This window comes from Artibeus jamaicensis, unplaced genomic scaffold (assembly GCF_021234435.1).
Source record: "Artibeus jamaicensis isolate MK-2021 breed Jamaican fruit bat unplaced genomic scaffold, CSHL_Jam_final contig_548, whole genome shotgun sequence".
Classification (NCBI taxonomy): Eukaryota; Metazoa; Chordata; class Mammalia; order Chiroptera; family Phyllostomidae; genus Artibeus; species Artibeus jamaicensis.
The window spans coordinates 4,828,777-4,851,578 of NW_026521883.1; the positions used below are offsets into that span (position 1 = coordinate 4,828,777).

Here is a 22,802-nt window from a genome sequence, read left to right on the forward strand (position 1 = left end):
CGTAGTTCTTTACCTTTGCTTCTTGATATACATACAATTCTAGGAAATAACATGGATAGTTTTCTGTTAGTGTGACATCCCATTATACTGAATACTGATGTTTTTCTGATGTATTGGTATTTTATATCCTTTTATAGATATAAGAAAGCCATTCTGTTGTGCTATTGCTGTGGGGTTTTTTTGTTTATTTGTCTTGTTTTTTTAATGGGAAGATTGAGCAACCAGTGCTTCTGTCCCCTCTGGGACTGAGGGAGTGATGGTGATCAGAGTTGCTTATGGCCACAATGCATGTAGCAACTGATAGCAGAAGTGGAAATTGAGGCTACACCTCAACTTTAAGGAAAATTTGTTTTAATGCAGTTTTCTTAAGAGAATGGTTTTTGGTTTTGTTTTTTTTTTGGTAGAGGAGGAAATGAGGTCATGAAGGAAGGTTGTAGTAGATACATGAAGAAAAAACAATTTAAAAAATCAACCCAATTTGAGTGGTAATAATTTATGGTTTTCTAGTCACTTTATCTTTTATAGCTGATGGTATGTTTAACTGTATCCCTATTATCATTTTTTTGAAGCTTATAGTAGCTGTTGAACAAGAAGAAATTCCCAGACTTAAAGCCTTATATGAGAGAGGCCTGCAGAATGGTGTCCAGGGGCTGAGGCTGGTCCAGCAGGAGGATATAAAAAAGAAGGAGCCATATTGTAGGGTAAGTGATTCACTGACTCCACACACATGCTCACAGGGACATTTTCATTTAGGGCTCAGTCTTGCGACATGGAGGCTGGGAGTGAATTTGTAGGAGGCAGGAATTGCATAGAAACAGATAATCTTATCACAAAAGCATTGTGTTGACAGACACAAGAGAGCATTGCCACAGGCTGGATACTTGATTTCTCTCCCTAAGTCATTGTAAGAAATGTCCAAACATGTGGAGAATATTTATAAGAGTTTATTTGAGCCAAACTGACCACATACCAGGGAGCAAGATTTCAAATGCACAGGAGAAGAACAGTTTTGCAGCTTTTATGCATTTGAAATGAAGGAGGGAACATAAGGAAAATTACATGAAGATGGGAGAAAGCAAGATGGGGATTGGATTACAGGATAGCTAGCAAAATGATGTGCTCTTTTGAAAGTGGTTATAGCTTATTTCTATGGTGTGTTAACCTAAATGCACAGAAGCAATGATCGGGGCTTGTTTAAGGCAAAGATAAACCTTTTACTAAAGAAGTTATGTGCCTGGGGCGTGACTACCCACCACAACCTGCCCAGTTAGGGATTTATGATTAAATCACCCTGTGAGGTTACTTTCCATAGAACCCCCCTTTTCACCCACACCCATGAGAAAATACCGGGTCTGAAGAACATAAGCAAAGGCAAGAGGAGGGCTGAGACCATGTGACATGGTTGGAAAGCAGTGAGTGGTGAGGTACAGTTGGATCACAGGGTGTGTAGGAAATATAAAAAGTGAGACTATAAAGGCAGGACTTGGCTCACATAAAGGGTCTGATATTCATGCTAATAACTTTGAGGTGTTTCCAGTAGACACAGGAGCCAGTGAGGATGGTAAAAATTTCTGAGGATGGTGGCTACAACATCCAGTCTGCATTTCAGGAAGATAAGACTGGCACGAGTGCGAAGGGTGGGTTGTAGCATTTTCTTGCTTAAAACATGCTATCCTTATATTCATGAAAGAGACATGAATAATAATACCTTGCATATCAACTTTCTTTGATAGCCTTTCAGAAGCTGTCACTCCAACCCCCAGTTTACTGGCTGTTCCAGCGAATGGCTCTATAGCCTGTTCCTTTCCTCCACCCCTTTTATTGACAATATGTAATAGCTGGACTCCAGGTACCTGCGTTAGAGAGTCTGACTTTCAGGTTACTGCCAGGCAGTACTTATTAGAAGCTTTTAATTTATAGTCTGAGAGTTTAGGAAAGCCTTCTCAGAGGTGAACCCTGACTTTAAAGATGAATAAATACTGTAGTGCAACTTATAAAAGAGTTATATCCTGCTCTTCTCTGAGGTCTCTGCAGAAGTGATCTACTTTATTTATTTATTTTTTAATTTTTTTATTTTAATTGTTGTTCAAGTACAGTTTTCTGTCTTTTACTCCCAGCCCAGCCCATCCACCCAGCCCTCCCCTGCTCCCTCCCATTTCCACCCCTTCCCCTAGTTTTTGTCCATGTGTCTTTTATACTTGTTCCTGTAAACCCTTCCCCTTTTCCCTTGAAATTCCCTCCCCTCTCCCCTATGAGAAGTGATCTACTTTATATAAGGCCACACTGTAATTATCAATGCCTATTTAGTGATGACAATATATAGTAGAAAATATAGCCTGGTTATTTCATAAGGGTGTCTTGGGTAAATTCCTCCTTTCTCTCCCAACCTCACCACCATTACCAGGAATGGTGGGCAAAATTCGCATAGTACAGGGTTACTTTTGTTTCTTCCAGGACCTCCAGAAAGAAAAAGTATGTTAGGGTAGCTTTAAAGGGCGTCTTGGCCCTGGCTGGCGTAGCTCAGTGGATTGAGCGTGGGCCTGCGAACCAGAGTATCGTGGTTCGATTCCCAGTCAGGGCACATGCCTGGGTTGCAGGCCAGTTCCCAGCAGGGGACTCACGAGAGGCAACCACACATTGATGTTTCTCTCCCACTCTTTCTCCCTCCCCTCCCCTCTCTCTAAAAATAAATAAATAAAATATTTTTAAAAAAATAAAGGACGTCTTGGACCAGAGTCCTTTAAGTAGAACATTAAGTTCTTGGAGCATCTTGGAAATTTTTAAACTGCCTCTGTGAACTTTGACTTTGGAGGATGGCTCTTGACTGCTCTCTTTCTGGGGAAATCTCGACTGCTTCTCTTGGCTTTAGCTGTGCTGGTCTGTCTGCCATCTCTTTAATTAGTCAACCACATGTTCATCTGTGCCCCTATTCTCCTGACTGACTTCTAACTCTTGGTGTTTGCTGGCTTGCTTTTCTAGCCCTCTGACTTGCTATGGCCTTGGATTTCAAGCTCTGGTCTGCTAAAGCTGGACAGTGCATGCCCAGATCCTGCCTGAGGGCCAGCTTGTCCACCAGCCCCATCCTGAGCCAGGGCATTGGATTGTTTAGAAGCAGTGACTCACTCCACTTTCCCCCAACATACACGTATAGGTGGGCCCACCAGCATCTCATGAAGAGGGGTAAAGCCAAGACTAAAGAGGGAAAGAAAAGAAGGGAGACCTTCTGGGGAGGTCTAGAGGGGGTAAAAATCTAGTATGTTTAAAGATAGCCCTCAAAAGTTCATTTATTCGATAACTGAGTGCCTGCTATGTGTCAGGCATTGTGCTGGGTAATAGGAATAGAAAATCAATAAGGATATTTAGGATTCAAAAAAACCATTGATATGGAGCATTTTTACAACACATTTTTATCTCTCTGTTATACTTGTCACATAGTTTTATGCTAGGTAATGAAGTTTTGTGACTAAACTCTTGGTATTATCCAAGAGTTTGGATAATGCTCTTGGACTCTAATTTAGAGTACAAGGTTATTGTACACAAAATATTATTTATAGATTGAAATTGAATTATAGCTACTTACCTGTGAATTTAGGGATTGTCAAGCCATATAAAGGCTAATATAAAATCTTATGTGTATTTACTATATTTTTAAAAAGGAGTGATTTCTTGTACATGGACAAATATTTTCATATTCTGCAAGCAGACTGCCAGGAAAATGGTGAAGTTTCTCAAATGTTGCTTTCAGTTTGTGAAAAGAGACTGTGTTTTGTGAACCTTTACTTTTAGTGGGGTCTGGCCATGGGGCAGCACTGATCAGAAGTGGGTGGCAAAGTCAAAAGCTTTGAAAGGATAAGCAGGTAACTGTATTGGGGTAGGAGTGGGGCCCTCAATACAAGAATCAAATATTTAAAGTAATATTATCAAACATTATTGTAAAAGCAAACAAAGACAGTGCCGTGCCGGCCAAACGAGAAGATGGCGGCAGTTACCAGTTGCGCCCACCTTCTGGGCTTTAGTTATTCTGGGAACCAGGCAACCCCGTTAGGGGAGATTTCTTGGAAAAACCAGTGTACTCCTATACACAATAAGGCAAGAAAAATGGCACTGTTACCAAGGATTCTCCAAGGTGTAGTCAGTATTTAGTGTGTGAAATTCTTTTTTTATCCTTTTTTTCAGAATTAGAAAAGGATATATTTATTCCAAAAAATGAAATAAGTGTGCCTGTAGATCATTTATATGTAGAGTTTGAACATATCTTGACAAACAAACGAACAACAGTAAAGCCCAGGCTGTTAATTTCTCATATTATCTGAAGAGAAAGTTTGAATTAACTGCATACAATCGCCATTCGGTATTTGCCATCTTGGAAATAGAGTCTACAGCAAATCAAATCAGTGCTCTGCAAACGTATGCATAATTCTGGGTTCTCACTGAGTGTGTACGACATATCACCCACCACTGGGAAGATCTCAGTAGAGTTTATTTTAAACATATTTGCTTGGTGATACAGAATTCAACTCAGAGTCAGATATGAATCAGAGTCAGATGGGATGAGGGATGAATAAAACTGAAAAACTGGTTGTAGCAGCTGGAGGAACCTGGCAAACTGAACTCCTTTGCAGAGAATTATTACCTGATTATAGAGACTTTCTTATTCTATATACATACACACACACTCAAATTCAAATGTAGGCACTGATGGAACAGACTTTATTTATTTATTTATTTATTTATTTATTTATTTATTTAAGAGATTGTATTTATTTTTAGAGAGAGGGGAAGGGAGGGAGAAAGGGAGAGAAACATCGATGTGAGAGAGAAACATTAACCAGTTGCCTCTCACATGCACCTCGACCAGGGACCAAACCCACAACCCAGGCATGTGCTGTGACTGGGAATTGAACCCGCTACCTTTTTCTTTGCAGAATGATACTCAACCAACTGAGCCACATTGGTCAGGGCAAGCTTTTATTTTATTTTTCTTTTAAACTATCAGATTTTTGTCAAGAAAGGATAATATGTCTTACCTATCAAAATAAGTAGTAAAAAAAAATCACTGCAAAATAAAATTTATTGAACAAACTGTCCTTAATGATTTTAATGATATTGTCTTGACTTTTTTATAATCTTGTCCCAGGGCCTAATGGCTATTGATTGCCCATATACCGGCATTGTGGACTATCGTCAGGTGGCTTTGTCATTTGCCCAGGATTTCCAAGAAGCAGGTGGCTCTGTCTTGACCAATTTTGAAGTTAAAGATATTGAAATGGCTAGAGAAAGTCCTTCAGGAAGTGAAGATGGTAAGCCATCCTTGTCTTTTCTTTTGACTTGACATGTATTGACTTCTAAGCAAAATTGGGACGGTTTTTGGCCGGGCTAGTGTGGGCGGAGGTCCACCAGGAGCGGGGCTAGAGTCGGGTGCGGAGGTGCAGGCAGGCGCAGAGGGTAAATCGGACATGGACGAACTGGGACTTCCGGTGAGTCTCTTGTTGTCAGAGCTGGGCACTGATCAGACACTTCCGACTGGTGCTAACACCTGAGCTGCCAAGGCTGTTTATGTAAAATTAGCCCCCAAATGCTTCTTTAGCCTGTAGATTAATCCCTCGTGGGTAATTGTTAAAAATGCAGACTTTAGCATCACTAGTCTTACTGAATCAGACTGTCTGGGGATAGGCATGACTTTGCCATTCTGAACTACCCCTTTTGGGGAAATTCTCTTAAAAAAGTCTCAGTGAATCTGTTTGTAAAGTTGAAAATTTGCTTTTAGGAAATTTGAGTGAGGAAAAAGGTGGTGCTGCACTTACTCTCCCTTGACTGTTTTCTCTAGGAGATCTTGGCCATCTAGTCATTCTCCCAGTGTCCTCCTAAATTCTAACATGATGAGAAAAATTGTTTAATAAGATTGTAATAGGGAGGTGGCTTAATCAATCAAATTTATTTATGGTACAAGTAAATCGTACAACAAGTATGTATTATGTATGTATGCTTTATAAGACTTTGAGACCCCTTGTATCTAATTGGAAACTAATTTTATATAGTTTAGTGTTGGAGATCTTTGTGTTATGATAACTCCTGCTTCTCTTCACCACCCAGAATCTACAAAGATTCAGTAACCACCCATTGGACAGGTGTCAGAGCATTAGTCCTGTGGGAAAATACATCCCGATTTATGATGGTCCATTTTATAGCATGGTTTCTAGGTTTGTAGTTCAGAGAAAAGCTGGGACTGCTTATGTTGGAGCTGAAGTCAAGAGAGCTTCATAAGTATGGGTTAAATAAATTTTAAATGAATTCATATAAAATAATCTAAAAAAATACCAGAGTTGTATATATTGTCAAATATGAACTAGTTTTATCTTGTTACTTGGTAAAAGCTTCAGAATGAAATGTGGGAAGTAATCATGGCTGTGACATTTAAATTTGTTACTTGTATATTTCAAATACTGTAGGTCTTTTACCAAAAAGCAATATTTCACTAATTTCTTTTTTTCAGGAATGAAATATCCAATTGTTATAAGGAATACAAAGGTAAAGAGTCTTTTCTTTAAAGAGTTTATTTATTTTTAGAGAGGGCAAGGGAGGGAGAAAGAGGAGAGAAGCATTGATGTGTGGTTGCCTCTCACACATCCCCTACTGAGAACCTGGCCTGCAACCCAGGCATGTGCCCTGACAGAGTAGAACCAGCGACCCTTTGGTTTGCAGGCTAGTGCTCAATCCACTGAACTACACCAGTCAGGGCCAAAGATAAAGATCTTAAGCAAGACTACTTCCATCTATTTTATTTACTTTCATCCCCTCCCCTTTCTTAAAGAGGTGAATTAACCACAGTGATGTATTTTATGTCACTGAATGTAGTTTGTCTAATGTAAAGTTATTCTGAGAGAAAGTCTTTTAGAGCAATGTAACAGTTTTCATTCTAGGGAGGGTTTCACCTTGGAAATGGATTCATATGATAGTGCTGGCAAAGCACAGGATTATAAGTGTAACAGGGCGCAGCCAAGAGGGGGGCCTCAGAAAAGCATTTGGGATGGGGGTCAAGAGCTCAGGGTGTCCAGGAAATATTAAGATGTGCTCACCCCCCCACCCCCCAGGGGGAGGGAACAAATGGAGCCAGGGCCATTGAGAGCTGTTTTGCATAGCAACAGTTTTGCAACTAACCTCTGGAATGGTTATTTAACATATCCATGCCATGGGGCCATATCTGCCCAGACTAATGATGGCAGCCCAGTAAAGCTGGGAGGGTATGAGAGTCCTGGCAGGTGTAACTGATTGTAGGAGGAGTTGGAAATGGAGCTGCAAAGGATGGGTGTGGAGATTTAAACCAAGGCACAGCAGCCATTAGGGGGAGAGCCACGCGGTTTCAGCAAAGTAAGGGACCTCCTCTTGGTGAGGTGAAAGAGCCACGTGGTTTCAGCAGAGTGAAAGAGTACCACTCAGCTTTGCCAGAATGGGGACCCTGCGGCCAGGTGAAGAAGAAAGCCACATGCGCTTTTGGTCAGAGTGCTGACCCCTGCAGCTTTGGTAGAAGAGGCCCACGTGGCTTTGGGGCGCCCCCTTTGGCCGCGCGGCCTGGAAGGCAGGAGGGACTTTGGAACTGAGTACAAAGAACTCTTGCCAGTGGACCACGAGGGGGTACCACAGTACTTTGGATTAACTAGAGAGAGATCCTGCCTGCACGGTGACACAGCTGACGATACCAGTGACCTGCAACACAGACGTGTGCTCTTTTCCTGATTTACGGTACCCGGAGATGGGACAGTGGGAGAAGGGAGCGCTGTGTGGGTGTAGGTGTATACCCTAAAGGACTTTGATATTTTAGTGGAGGCGTTAGGCCTGGATAGCATTAAATAAACATTTCCTTTTCACATATCTCTGGCATTGAGAGATGTCTTTCCAATTGGCGGCGGACAGAAGAGCCCAGTAGATACTAGTATTCTGTCCTTGGGAGGGGCCCCTGTTCTGTAGCAGTTTTTGGCATCCCTAGGTGAGCCAAATATTGCCCCCCCCATACCTGTCGTTCGGTAACATAAGTACTTGGAGTGTTTCGTTTTAAGGTAAAACTGATAGATACTGTATTGTTCTACCAGCTTATCTACCTTTGTAACTCTCTGCTAATGAGAAAACTTGGGTGGGGAGGCACAGGTTGTATAGGGGGAGATGGACTGCTTTCCTTTATCTCCACAAAATCTGAAACAGGAGCTGTTGAATGGTGTAAAAGTATTGCATTTGCTGTGTGTTCACTGAATGACCAGAGTTCAGTCAGGAAAGCAGAGGCACTGATGAGAGTAGTAGGCTTTATTATAAGGGTCAGGCTTCATGCAACTGTGAAAGGATCTGGGGAAGCAAAGGTTCAGACGGAGAGTTGGTAGAACAGAGGTGTGTCTAACCAGCCCAAGAAGCCAAGTGTATCCAGTAGTTGAGGTAGAACTTCAAATGAGAAGCTTGTGAGGAGAGCTGGGGAAGGTCTTGCCTCTGTGTTCACACCCAAGTAGTAGGCTAGGGTGGTGGTCGGTTAGTAGGATCAGTATGTGGGAAGCAGAGCTGGACATGGAGCATAAATTCACTTAGCAGTGGGTGCTGGTGACCACCTTGGACTAGGATGACCTTCGAAGAATAGTGGCTGCTGTTTTACTTCTGCCTACCAGATCATATGCAATTCCTATTTTGGTCAACTTTAAGTTGGAACCATACAAGGAAGGGGATTCTGTCAATTATAGTTTCTAGTGTAACTACATTGACATGGGATAAACCATCCCTTTTCTACTTGGCATCCATTCATAACCCTTATAACCACATTTCCTTTCCAAATAAAGACAGTAAAACAATGCTTTCACCTACAAGGTTCAACTATCTTTCATACAGCTGAAGACATGCTTACCACCATAATAGAATACCATAGGCTTAAACAACAGAAATTTATTTTGTCACAGTTCTGGAGGCTAGGAATCTGAGATCAAGGTGTCACCAGGGTTGATTTCGGTGAGAACTCTCTTGGCTTGTAGGTGGCTGCCTTCTCAATGTGTCCTCACATGGTCTCTTCTCTGTGCGTGTCCAGGTGGAGCGGGAGGGAGGGAAGGAGAGAGGAAGAGAAGGGGAAGAGAGAATATGAAAATGTGAGCACACACAATTTTTGGTGTCTCTCCTATAAGAGCATCAGTCCCATTAGATTAGGGCTTTACTCTTGTGACCTCATTTAACCTTAATTACCTCCCTAAAGGTTCTATCTCTGAATATAGTCACATTGGGAGTTAAGGCTTCAACATATGAATTTTTTGTGAAAGGAGGGACACAATTCATTTGATCACAATGAGGAAAAAGAAAGAATTATGTAATTATAGACAAATATATTTATTTCACAGTAAGGAAGACATAACTACTACATTCCTCATGACTACTATATTCCTCATGTCACCAGTCATGTGCTCATAGCTGATATTTATAATGTCCTTCTTCTATTAACCATCGTGTAGTCCCTTGACCCTTGGCAAGCATCTCAGCTGGTCAGGGTTCCTAGTTTGGTGCGATAACTCAAACTTTTATTTCTGAATTGTCTCTGCCATTAGCAGCCCTGCCTGTTTTGTGTTGTGGTGGTTTCCGTTAACTTTCATAACAATACATGGGGACACTAAGAGAGAGCCCAGGAGATCTATATTCCAGACATACTCTTTATCATCCCCAAGCTCTCTGTGTGGGGGGAGAAACTCGATTTCTCCTTGCAAGTCAGGATCAGTTACCCCCATTCAGTACAGTAATCTTCTCTGTCTGTTGATTCACTGGCATGAGGAGCCTTTCCATTAGTGGCTATGCGTGACAGTATCAACCTCTAGCATAACGGAACAATTGCTTATTTTCTAATGGAAGCATTTTTCCCTTGGGAACTAAGACTTCTAAACCATTAGAGCCCAAAATTGTGGGGCTAGGAAGCAGAAATTTGGATTAGGAGCAGAAATTACTGGATTATTCTGAGGAGCTCCTTCCATTTCTACCTCTTGATTTATAGAGCTGTGTGTGAATCCTGGCTCGGGAGGAAACAACACCATATATTCGTTACTGATGTAGAGCATATAGGACATCCTAGAAGACCTGCCCCAGCCCTGCAAGGTGGTGTTGCCAGCCAGCGAGTACTGTTACTGAATCTTCAAAAGTCCATTCTACTTTGTCACCCAGCAGCTTCAGGATGATGGGGGAAATGATAAAAATTAGTGAATTCCACAAGCACGAGCCTATTATTATATGTCATTTACTATAAAATAAGCTCTCTGACCAGAAGTAATGCTTCTGGGTAAAATACCATAATGTCGAATAAGTCATCCTATAAGTTCATAGATGGTGGTTGATGCAGAAGCATTGTGGGTGAGGAAGACATCTCTATCCAGAGCAAGTATCTATTCCAATGAGGACTAAGTGCTACCCATCCCCCCCTTTAATACTTACCAGAGGACATGCTTATTGATTTTAGAGAGAGGGAAAGGGAGGGAGAAAAGAAAGGAAGAAAAACATTGATCTTGTAGAGACTCATCAATTGGTTGTCTTTCACACATACCCAGACCAGGGATCAAAGCCACAACCCAGGTATGTGCCCTCACAGGGAATCAAACCTGCAAGTTTTAGTCTTATGGGATGATGCTCCAACCAACTGAGCCACACCAGTCCGCCTCCCTCCTTTTTTTTAATTGAATTGGTCTTGGGATCATATCAGTATCTCCACTGCCCTATGCTGTTGGGAGAGGGAGCATTCAGCAGTGGCTATGGCCACATCAGCCTTAGTAAGTCCATCTTAGTGAGCCCACATGTCACTTCCATCCTTGCCGCCATAACCATTTTCATTTGCGAAGCCGTTAGGTAAGGACAAATGGCTGGGGAAAAAGGCCAATGTTCATACAGCAGGTCATCTTATCTACTGATTACTTAAAATCATCTTCTGCCCTAGTTACTTTTCAGTGAGCATTCATAAAGAATTTAAATATCTTTACCCTTTCCCTGTTTGGAGAGGTCCATTCATGTACCTCGTCTCCAGAGCTCCTTTACCTGACCATGCAGCCAGACCGCTCGTTGGTCATTGCACATGAAACTGCAGACCCATCCTTCTAGCCATCTCTCTTTCTTAGTGAGAGAAACACCCAGTATAGTGTTCAAAGTTCTTCCTGCTGAGAGCATTTTCCTTCACCACAGTCTTTCGGGGACACTCCCAAGTGGGGCTCTGGTGCTGCGGCTGCTCGCTTCCCAATGGTGCCAGAGTGTTGTGCAGAATCATTTGTAAACCAGGCCTCTATTTTTTCTTCCTTGGCCAACTGATCATAGAGAACTTCCCATGGGGCCACAGGGGCAAGTTGAGAGGCAAGAGGTAATTTAGGAATAGGGGTTGTGGGAATTTGAGCCACTTGCCTCTGCAACTTATTTGTGCCTGCAGGACCTATACAACCCTGATCTTGTATATTCTACTTCCTCTTGGTGACAGAGTGCTGCTGTACACACCCAACTTTGTGGCTTCGTGAGTCAGACAATACCCTCTTAATAATGGGTAGTTCACATGGTAACTTGGTGACCTGTGGTCAAGTGTTGAGTCAAAGCCAGAAGTACTTTCTCAAAAGGAAGATAGTTATCTGCAGAGGATGGTATAACTTTCCTCCCAAATCCTAAAGTTCTGTGCTCTGATTTCACTTATAGGAGCCTACCAAAGTCTCCATCAAACATCACTGTCTGCCACAGACACTTTGATTACCATCAGGTCTGCTGGCAGAGCAACCAGGGTCTCCATTGACAGAAGGATTAAAAGTCTGCTTCTGCCCCTCCCTCATCTAAGGGGTATTTTCGTGAGAGTGTGGCGTCATCTGATGGCAGATGTGCAGGGGCCTGTGAGATACCAGTGGTTACATGTTTCACCCGCAGTTGTTATTGTTGTTGCCTTTTATTTGGGCATTTTCTTGTAGTATAGTTAAATGATAATTTTAAAATGTGAGTCAACATATCAAATTGAATATCTCTGCTTTTATGAGGTTAAAAGAAAAGGAACTTTAAAAATAAACTTCAGGGGAGAAGAACTGGAAACTAAAATTTATAGATTGCATATAAGGAGAAAAGTCTGTTTCACTTATGAAAAAGCAATAGAAACACATAGTTTAATTTTTTTTAAAGATTTTATTTATTTATCTTTAGAGGGGAAGGGAAGGAGAGAGGGAGAGAAACATCAATGTATGGTTGCCTTTCATCCTTCCCCCGGTGGGAACTGACCTGCGGGGAACCGGCCTGCAACCACGGTATGTGCCCTGACTGGGAAATCGAACTGTGATTGTCTGGTTTGCAGGCCCGCACTCAATCCACTGAGCTACACCAGCCAGGGCGAGTTTTTTTTTTAATGTATTTTGGAATAAATGTACCATTCAGTATTTACCTAAATATCTACTTTGGATGTGAAGTTAATGTATTACTGAATTTAATTATTATTCATATATAGCATAAGATGATTTCAGAGATCTGTGACAGTTTTTAATAATTTCTTTCTTTGGAACTCTTCCTTGAGTTTTTTAAAGAGAACTGTTAGGTTATTAGCATGCCGTTAACATTTGCAAATTCCCTTATCACTACATTTATCATATGGCTTATCTACATTTTATGTTCAAAGAATAAATGAACTGTTGACATTTCAAGTAGAAACTAGTAGATTTATATCACATAAAAATATTAATATTTTTTGTACTTCTGGTATATGACTCTAGATGAACAGGAAAGATATTAACCAGTTTAGAAGAAGTCATGTTTATTGTTCTTGTTGTTGACATAACTCTTTGACTTCAAGGGTCTAGAAACTATCATGGTTTAATCTAGCTAATTTGAACTCACCGCAAAGAAGTTACATCTGATTTTTGTCAGAAGTGTGACTTGAACTCTTGAAAAAAGGCTTACCTTTGTACCTAGGCAAAAAGAGGATGCATACAGATATAGAATAAGGCTGAGTTACCAAGGGCTGAACAGAAAGAATGTTGAGATAAGTGAGAACTCTGAGGCTTCAGAAATAGATCATCTGGGGAGGAAATCTAAGAACAAGAAATTACCTGGAGCAAGGAGAGGCCAGTTGTTTACTCTGTAAGAAGTGAAGAGATGGTGGTTGGAGTGGGGGGGGTGAATCGGGTTAAATAAAATTATTTAGGAAGTAGGGTGGTAAATTGGCTAATCCTAGCAGGGTTAACCTAAAGCTATGTAGATGATAATCACAAAATAAAATTTATGGGAAAATACTATACAGACCAGATTAGCAGTCTTCTAGTTGAATGAAATTTTGGCTGTGGTGTGTGTTCTCATATCACATTTGATTGTAAATGTGGATTGATTGAATGGTGCTTGAAAGTAGCCTCAGTTTGCAAAGTAGATATTGATTAGGAAGGAGCAATTGGTTGGTGGTGGCTTAAGTTGTAGCGTAAAGCAACCTGAGAGTAAAAGAATAATTACTCATAGATAAGACAGGAGAGTCTACGGCCATACCACCCTGAACACGCCCGATCTGGTCTGATCTCGGAAGCTAAGCAGGGTTGGGCCTGGTTAGTACTTGGATGGGAGATAAAACAGGAGAAACTGTCTGAAATACAGAGGAGGCCAAATGCGTGGGGACCATCCAAATGAAGTTTGCTTCAGCCCTGGCCAGGTAGCTCAGTTGGTTAGAGTGTCGTCCTGATGCCCAAGGTTTCGGATTCGATCCCAGTCAGGGCACATACAAGAAGCAACCAATGAATGAATAAATAAGTGGAACAACAAATTGATATCTCCCCCCTCCTCTCTCTCTAAAAATCAGTAAAAAATAAAAATATTAAATGAAGTTTGCGTCTTTGTGCAACAAATAGTTAAATTCCATGGTCTTAGTACAGAAAGTGTGTGTGTTTGTGTGTGTGTCTTTTTAGGTATCTTCACTAGGTAGGTCAACCACTGAATCCCTAATTTAAAGTTTACATCCTCTTGCATGCCACTACTCTTAAGTTTCTAGTTGCCACCTAAATGCTGAACAATTTACTTTGCTGTATTTCTATTTAATTTCCTCTTTTATAAGGAGTAAAAAAAAAGTCTCTTTCTGTATCCTTATTATCTTCTACATCTGCTTTTCTGCCCTTGACCTATTCTTCTGCAGTCTCTTTCCTATAAATCACTGTTCTTTGCTTCTGTACTAGGGAGAGGAAGTTCAATGTCAGTATGTTGTAACATGTGCAGGACTGTATTCAGACCGTATTTCTGAGTTGAGTGGCTGCAATCCCGATCCTCAAATTGTACCATTCCGGGGAGATTACCTGCTCTTGAAGCCAGAAAAATGCTATCTTGTGAAAGGAAATATTTATCCGGTAGGTATGATGCTTTTGCTTTCTCATCCTTCTCAAAATGACTGTGGGCAGAAAGGGAATGAAACAAAAATTTTTTTGTGGGTCTGAAGTGAGAGATATTTCGAAGGGCTTTTTGTGCAAGCATTTCACCTCTTCCTCTTATGGTTAAATTCTTAAATCTTTATTCTGATGCCATAGTCAGACACAGTACAGTTAAATTGTACTTAATTGCCCACAAGTACGTTTTTAGAAAGCGTGAGTGTACCATTGGAAGGGCTATCAAGAAAGAACACGATTTTTTCTCCTGTCTGGTTGGAGGAGCCCTCGAAAGAGAACTTTCCCCTTTTGTATGTCTGGACACCCAGCCCTCTTTCTCAGTTCACTGCCTGTAGGTGCAGAAAAGGGATTGTGGCCACTCTGTAGTTTCATGATATAGAGGACAAAGCCTTTTAGATGAAGAATTTATTCTTTATGGAACTACTAGGTTGAATCAGATGAAATTACCAATATTCAGTCATTTAACGTTTTTGACCTTTCAAAAACATCTATTTCACGTGCTCCAACTCAATACATTCCAACTTTACAGAAACCTGTGCTACGAGTGTGTGTTTTTCTGGCAGCTCTGATTTTACCTGCCAGTCACATACATCCCTAGATGGGGGCAGGAAATAACCTGAAGTAGGACTTTTTTTCTTTTACCCAGAAAGAAAAATAGATGGGGGGGGGGGGTTGTTAGTGTCAATAGCATCAGTGTTTCCTATGTGGCATTTCTAGGCAGAAGCATGTAAGTGGAAAAGTATATCTCAGTACAGATCAAAATAACACCAATTAAAAGCATGGGAAGAAAATGGTTTATATTACCAGTTGAATATTTGCATGCATAAAAAATGCAGTATGAAACAGAGCTAACAGTTTACTATGTTAAATCCATAGGTCCCAGATAGCCGGTTCCCTTTCCTAGGAGTTCACTTCACACCAAGGATGGACGGCAGTATTTGGCTAGGGCCTAATGCAGTCCTTGCCTTTAAACGAGAGGGCTACAAACCCTTTGACTTCAATACCAGAGATATTACAGATATAATTTCCAAGAGGTAACTTTATTTACCTAAAAAATGATTTTGTGTGTTTATATTTTTAATGTAGGAAATTTCATCTTTCTTGATATTCTATTTCTTGGGTAAATACTCACACTGGTGATTAGTATATTGATTTTTTAATTAATCCAAATTAAGAGCTTTGTGGAATAAACATGTTTTAATTCAAGAAAATTGTGATGATCCAGGGTGAAGTCTTGGTTAAAAAGAACAAGACCAAGTCACATATCTGGCAATCCAAACCTCGATTTGCCAACCTTCTAATTGTGTTTGAAAAAAAAAAGTTCCTCTCAAAATTAGTAGATGGCTTACTTTGATTAAGTCATTTCAAGCTAATCACCACCATCATTTTGAAAAACGTTGGACAAATTGCTGATAACTGAAGTTGTTTCCTTTTGTGGAAAACTAACAATACGCTAAGCTGGGATGCAGATCGTTTACTATTGTAAGAACTCAATGAGTTTTGGGGTTTCTGTTTTGTTTTGTTTTGGTCCTGTTAGCAGTGTTGTTTTCCAGAGGGTTTCACATCAAAATTACTGGAAAGCTTTTTACGCTATACTAGAGGTTCCAAAGCAGAAGGCTTAGGATGGGTTTTCAAGCACGTGTGCTTTTAAAAATGCATATATATCCATGGGCTCCACAGAGTCTCATGTGAGAATCAGTGCTAAAGTATCTTACTTCTGGCTGATTAAAAAAAAAACAAAGGTAGGATAAATATCTATTTTACTTCTTTACTGTCCTGATGTAAAGATCTGCTAATGTTTTTTAGGTGCATTTTGAAAGCATGTAACATCTGTGTGAGGAAACCATTTTGTTGGCAGGCTTTGTAGAATTCTAGTTTGCAGCCATCATTCCCTGGTTAATTGAGTTTGAAAAGTGTTTACCTTTGGACTTTGGAAGATGTCCCTTTGATGAAGTTTCCTTTTTACATCGGCCAAAGTTGATTTTCTTTTAATATGTGGTTATTCTGTCTTTGCCTAAATTTCTGTGATGCCTCCTGCCCAGATCTAACAGATTGTAGAGGTATTTAATAGTAAGAAAGAATTCCTTTCTCTCATAAAAATTTTATTTTCTTTGTTTTCAGTGGCTTGATTAAACTGGTATTGCAGAACTTCTCCTATGGAGTCAGTGAAGTGTATAAAGCCTGTTTTCTCAGTGCAACAGTGAAGCATCTTCAAAAGTTCATCCCTGAAATTACTATCAATGATATACTTAGGTAAGGAAAAGCCATAAAGTTTGTGAATACAGTCATGAGTTAGGTGAACTTGGGAGGGGGGTCTGCTTGGTGTTTCATAGGCACTCTTTAGTCAAAGTGTCCACCAAATCTTTGTGTGTTCTCTCTTTTCAAACAAGTCATTGAGTTCCCTTTGCAGTGCATGAGTTGGCATTGCTGCATCATGCCTTAGCACTTGAACTACGTCTATCATTTATACTTACCTAGACTACCTTGCAGCATTAAACTGAAATCTCCATTGCAGCTGTGTTGCCACCTTTTCGTTTGTGTCTAACTATCACTCATGATAAAAACATCTTGTCTGAAATTTGAAATCTCCCTGGCCTCTGGCTCTTATGATTGCAAAGCCTTTTGACTTTAATTTTGTGTATAAAAGGATCACCATATTAATTAATTAGATAATAAACACATTAAAACTTTTTTATTTTGATTGATTCTTAAAACCTTTTAGAAACATGCTTCTATTCTCAGCATCTTACCTTGCTTCTTCTCTACTGCTTTTTATCTATTGGGTCCTACTCCACCCGGGAGCTCCAGTTGTAGGACAGAAGTCGGAAGCAGTGTGGTAACCATCAGCCTGAGTCCTTGTTACAGAGGTAACAAGGAAGCGGGGTAAAGGAAGGATTACTTAAAAAATTTTATTTTCTTAACGGTAAAAGGCTGTCTGGACTTGATCTGTAAATTGTTCTAATATAACTCAAGCCTATTTCCTTTTCTCTTTGGTGATATTTTTAGGGTGTTCACCATTTTCCCTGAACAAGCCATTTATTTAAGCCTAAGCAGGAATGTACTTTGAGGTACTCTTTGTCCATGAATCCATCCCATGAATCTCTAGAGACCTAAGTGTCTGTCGCCTCAGTAACAGCTGTTGAACTTGCCTGGTATACAATGTCAGCAGCCTGACTTTGTATCTGGAAAGAGAGCAATAATCATGTCAGCTGTCTCCCTTAGGGGAACGTCCAGGTCTAAATCTGACTAATATATCATTCTCTGACCAACTTCTTTGAATCCTTCAAAGGACTATTAAAACCTAGTTAATGTTTTTACTCTTATCTCTCTCACCCCTCTACTTACCTTCTGAAATGGAAGTGATAAAAATGTCTAGGTTTTATTTTCTTTCATTCACCTCTAAATAAAAGCTTTTATGTTTTCAGTGGTCTGCTTTAGCAGACCTGTTATGTTTTATATCTGAAAATAGATTGGTCAAATCTGGTGTCTGTTACTGCTATTAATATTCCTTCGAAAATAAGTGGGGATAGCAAAGTCTGTGTATAAACGATTGCAGTGAATTCACTGCTCGTATTTGCTTACCACCCCCTTTTGTAGAAGCCTGAGGAAAACTCTTTAGACCAGTGGATTTCATAGGGTAGAACTGGACAGGGCTTGCGGGTTTGGGTGAACACTCCTTTGTTTCTGCCTGTGGCGATGTCAATTTCAGTTACCAGTTTCATTAGCACGTGGCAGAGAAGGGTACATAGCACTGTAGGCAGTTGCATTTGGGGATAAATTCAACCCAATCACAGATGAGTTTCTCTTTGGAGATAAAGAAACTGAACACATTCAGCAATTCCATTTACTCCTTCCCTTTTATTCCATTCATATAGCTAATAAATGTGGGAAATTATGAGTCACAAGAAGGAAGTTGTAGAAGATATGTTTGACACCATTTATATAAGTTTAACAATACCCTATATTATTTATGGATTTCACATGTAATGTGAAAGTAAATACTGGTATAGTGATAAATACCTAATTCAGGAGAGTGGTTACCTTTGGGGAGAGAAGGGAATGAGATCCAGAGCGTTCTACAGAGGGCTGTTATCATATTTATAATGCTTTATCTCTTAAGCTGTTTGGTAAGAAAATAGGTATTCATTATATTATTCTCTGTACCTTGTCACATGCCTGAAATATTAAATAATAACAAAAATGATCAATAGATTTTCCCACATTTTGAAACCCAATTCTTGCTTATTTTGCAACCCACTGTAGTAAAACCATTAATGTTCCATCATTAATATTAAGACAGAAGCATATTAACCAGTTCTAGAGAGTAAAAAAGAACTGAAGCAACACTTTTAGTAGGATATGTAGCTCAGGATGATGTTCTTAAATTGTAGTAATCACCAACGGGCTTCCAGCTTGACTTCTTATTGCCTAGTCAGAGCGTCTTGGGCAGTAATTTACTGGTGAACATTAGATTAGAATGTGAAGTTATAATCTGTCAAATATATTAATAAGGTATATATACTTCTCATTGTTAAATCATGATCTCTAGGGTTCTTGATTTTAGCTTTAAAACCCTTTAATTGTTCTGTGATTAATTTTATATGGTAATCCAACAGCAGTTTGTATCTGTAAGCATTCTAGGGATTTAAAAATGAAGACATATGCCAAGATTCCATTTTCCCCCATTCTTCACTTTGAAAAATTTCTTATTTGGAGAATTCTAGAGTAAACTTCTAGGCAAGATGTTTTCTTCATGAATGATAGCTAAAGACTGGACTGTGTCATTGTGAAATGCAAAGGTGAGAGCCGAATATTTCTACCATAAAGGTGGTCTAGATCAGGGTTTGTCAGTTTTGGCACTATTGATATTTTGGGCCAAATAATTCTTTGTTGTGGGAGACTGTATAATTCATTGCAGGGTGTTCAGCAGCATCCCTGACCTCTCCTGATTAGATACATGCCAGCACTACCCCCCTGGTTGTGACGGCCAAAAATGTCTCCAGACACTGCCAAATGTCCTCCAGGGGGCAAAATCTTACTTGGTTGAGAACCACTAATCTAGGGAATTTAGTCACCCTCACACCAGAAAATACTAAGAGAGTCTGGAGAAAAAATAATATTTTGAAATGCATATAGCTGAGCATGCAAGAAAGTAATGGGCACCCCAGGAGCAAAAATGAAGTGGAAAGTGAAAACCCAAATGCTAAAAGGAATTGGTGCTGATGCTCTCCTGGAGGGGTGAGGAGGATTTGCTGATTTTTGTATAAATATAACTGAGTTTTACTTTTAGTTGCTTTGTGGATTTACATACAGTACACTAATGCAGATCTTAAATGTTGAGTCAATTCTGACAGTTGTATAAACCAGTGATTTTCAGCCAGTGCGCTACAAGAGGCATACTGATATACCTCAAGAATATTTAAATCATGTAATACCTGACTTTTTACTTACGGGCACTGATCTCTTTTCCCTGAGATTGTCAAGTAAAAAAATGACAACCACCAACATAATAATGGCCATATGGTGTGAATAAATCAAAATTATACCTATTATTTTTGTCAGGTTGGCAAAAATCATATTTTTTGGTGTGCTGAAGAATTTTCGTAATTAGTTCATGTGTACCATGAGATGAAAAAGGTTGAAAATCGCTAGTATAAACTTATGTATCAACCGCACAAAACAAGATTTAAACATTAGGGACTTGTATTTTAATTGCCACTCAAGTGCTAGAAAGGAAGCCTTGGGTAAGAGATAAAAAGTTGGAAGTGAGACCACTGTATTCATCCAGGGACACATTCAGTGAAAAGGGAGTTTGAAAAAAAAAACAAAACAAAAAACTCCTCTTGGTACCAGGAAGTACTGAGGAATTTTGTCTGTCCCAGCCTTGAGGAAAGGACTGTGGGAATTCGGTGATGTGGTGCAGGGGAGAATCTTCTAAAAATCTAGAACCACTCAGCTTGATCTAGGAACTTTATGCTGGGAAATTAATTTAAAATGTAGGTCCAGGCTTGTTTAGATTTTGCTTCAAACTCTTTCTCCATCTCTCTCTTGAAACAGGAGAGAGAGAGAGAGAGAAAGAGAGGCAGGGGGTGGGAGAGAGAGGGAGAGAAAGTCAGGGTAATTTGACCACATTGAATATTGATGATACTAAGCAATGACTAGTGTTTAAAATTGTTTTAAGAATTATTTAAAAAGAAATATACATTGAAATGAAATGATATGTCATCCGGGATTTGCTATAAAATAACCCAGTAGAAAGAGGTGGACAGTAGGTGGGTATATAAATAAAACAAGATTGGATGTTTTGAATATTGCTGAATCTGGGTAATATAAACATGGGAGTTCATTATACTGTTTACTTTATTTTTGTACATGTTTAAAAAATCCATTTAAAAACAGTGTTCCTACTTCCGGCCAAGATGGAGGCATAGGTAGATACACTTTGCCTCCTCACACAACTAAAAGAAGGACAACAACAATTTTAAAAACAAAAAATTACCAGAACTGCCAGAAAATAGAATGGCATGGAAGTCTGACAACCAAGGAGTTAAGAAGAAACATTCATTCAGATGGGTAGGAGGGCCAAAGATGGGCAACCAGGGTGGAGAGGACAAGCCCGGAGAGGACGAGCAGCATGGTAGTGGCTGGTGGACCAGGAGGTCCCACATTTGCGTGCAGATAAACCAGGGGGAATAACTGGTGACTGAGATAGACCGCACATCCCGGGGTTCCAGTGCAGGGAAATAAAGCCTCAAAACCTCTGACTGAAAAAACCTGTGGGGGTTGAGGCTACAGTGGGAGAAACTCCCAGCCTCACAGGAGAGTTCGTTGGAGAAACCCATGGAGTCCTAGAACATACACAAACTCACCCACCCATGAATCAGCACCAGAAAGGCCCAATTTGCTGATGTTGTGGGTAGTGGAGGAAGTGACTGAAAGTGGGTGAGAGCCAAGCAAGCAGCATTGTTCTCTCTCTCACTGCCCCCAGCCACATAGTGCCACACAGCGCCACACAGCAAGCTGGGTTGCCCCACCATGGAGAATACTTAAGGCTCCGTCCCCTTACAGGCATGTAGAAACAAAAAAATATGGCCCAAATAAAAGAACAGATCAAAGCTCCAAAAAAAAAATACAACAAAGCAATGAAGAGCTAGCCAACCTATCAGATGCACATTTCAAAACACTGGTAATCAGGATGCTCACAGGAGTGGTTGAGTATGGTCGAAAAATTGAGGAAAAAGTGAAGGCCATGAAAAGTGAAATAAAGTAAATGTACAGGAACCAACAGTAAAGGGAAGGAAACTGGGACTCAAATCAACAGTTTGGAGCAAAAGGAAGAAATAAACATTCAACCAGAAAGAATGAAGAATCAAGAACTCAAAGAAATGAGAGGCTTAGGAACCTCCGGGACAACTTTTAACATCCCAACATCCAAATCATAGGGGTACCAGAAGGAAAAGAGGAAGAGCAAGAATTTGAAAACTTATTTAGAAACATGATGAAGGAGAACTCCCCCGATCTGGTGAAGGAAAAAGAATTCCAGGAAGTCCAGGAAGCTCAGAGAGTCCCAAAGAAGTTGGACCCAAGGAAGCACACACCAAGCCACATCACACTTACATTACCCAAGAAGAGATTCTTAAAAGCAGCAAGAGAAAAGGAGATAGTTACCTACAAAGGAACCCCCACAAGAGTATTATCAACTTATTTCTCAAAAGAAACCTTTCAGGCAAGAGGGGCTAGAAAGAAGTATTCAAAGTTGCTAAAGCCAAAGACCTGAATCCAAGATTACTCTATCCAGCAAAGCTGTCATTTAGGATGGAAGGGCAGATAAAGTTCTTCCTGGTAAGGTCAAAGTAGAGGATTCCATCATCACCAAGCCCTTATTATGAAATGTTAAAGGGCCTTATCTAAGAAAAAGAATATGATAAAAAATATGAACAGTAAAATGACAACAAACTCACAACAACTGAACCTAAAAAAAAAACCCAAAACAAACTAAGCAAACAACTAGAACAGGAATAGAATCACAGAAATGGAGATCACATGGAGGGTTATCAGTGGGGAGAGGGAGAATGAGAGAAAGGGTACAGGGAATAAGAAGCAGAATAGGTAGGCACAACATAGTCAGGGAGCAGTTAAGAATAGTATAGGAAATGGATAAGCCAAAGAACTTGTATGTGCAACCCATGGACATGAACTGTGAGGGGTGGGAAATGCTGGAGGGTGATGGAGGCGGTACAGGGAGGAGGGGTTAAAAGGGAGAAAACAATTGGGACAATTGTAATAGCAAAATCGATAAAGTATACTTAAAATTTTTTTAAGTATTTCTAAGATGGTAATACCTGGAGCACCTAATAGAAGCAAATGTAAAACCTCTGTGCAGGAACAAAACCTCAACCCAGCCCCCACAGTATTCCCCCAGATCAAGTCCTGCTGAACAGA

At 40.1% G+C, this 22,802-nt stretch overlaps 1 protein-coding gene across 2 annotated transcripts in view; it reads left to right on the forward strand.

Annotated features, from left to right (window-relative positions):
- The window catches only part of L2HGDH (L-2-hydroxyglutarate dehydrogenase), a 41,859-nt gene that overhangs the window by 12,439 nt on the left and 6,618 nt on the right, over positions 1–22,802 (forward strand). Inside the window, exons 4-9 of one of the 2 annotated variants that reach the window (XM_037155724.2) lie at positions 570–701; positions 5,138–5,300; positions 6,494–6,528; positions 14,157–14,324; positions 15,237–15,394; positions 16,482–16,613. In XM_037155724.2, coding sequence (XP_037011619.2) covers positions 570–701; positions 5,138–5,300; positions 6,494–6,528; positions 14,157–14,324; positions 15,237–15,394; positions 16,482–16,613 — 788 coding nt within the window. The remainder of the gene's footprint in view (positions 1–569; positions 702–5,137; positions 5,301–6,493; positions 6,529–14,156; positions 14,325–15,236; positions 15,395–16,481; positions 16,614–22,802) is intronic. The other variant, XM_037155725.2, reaches the window with a different exon arrangement.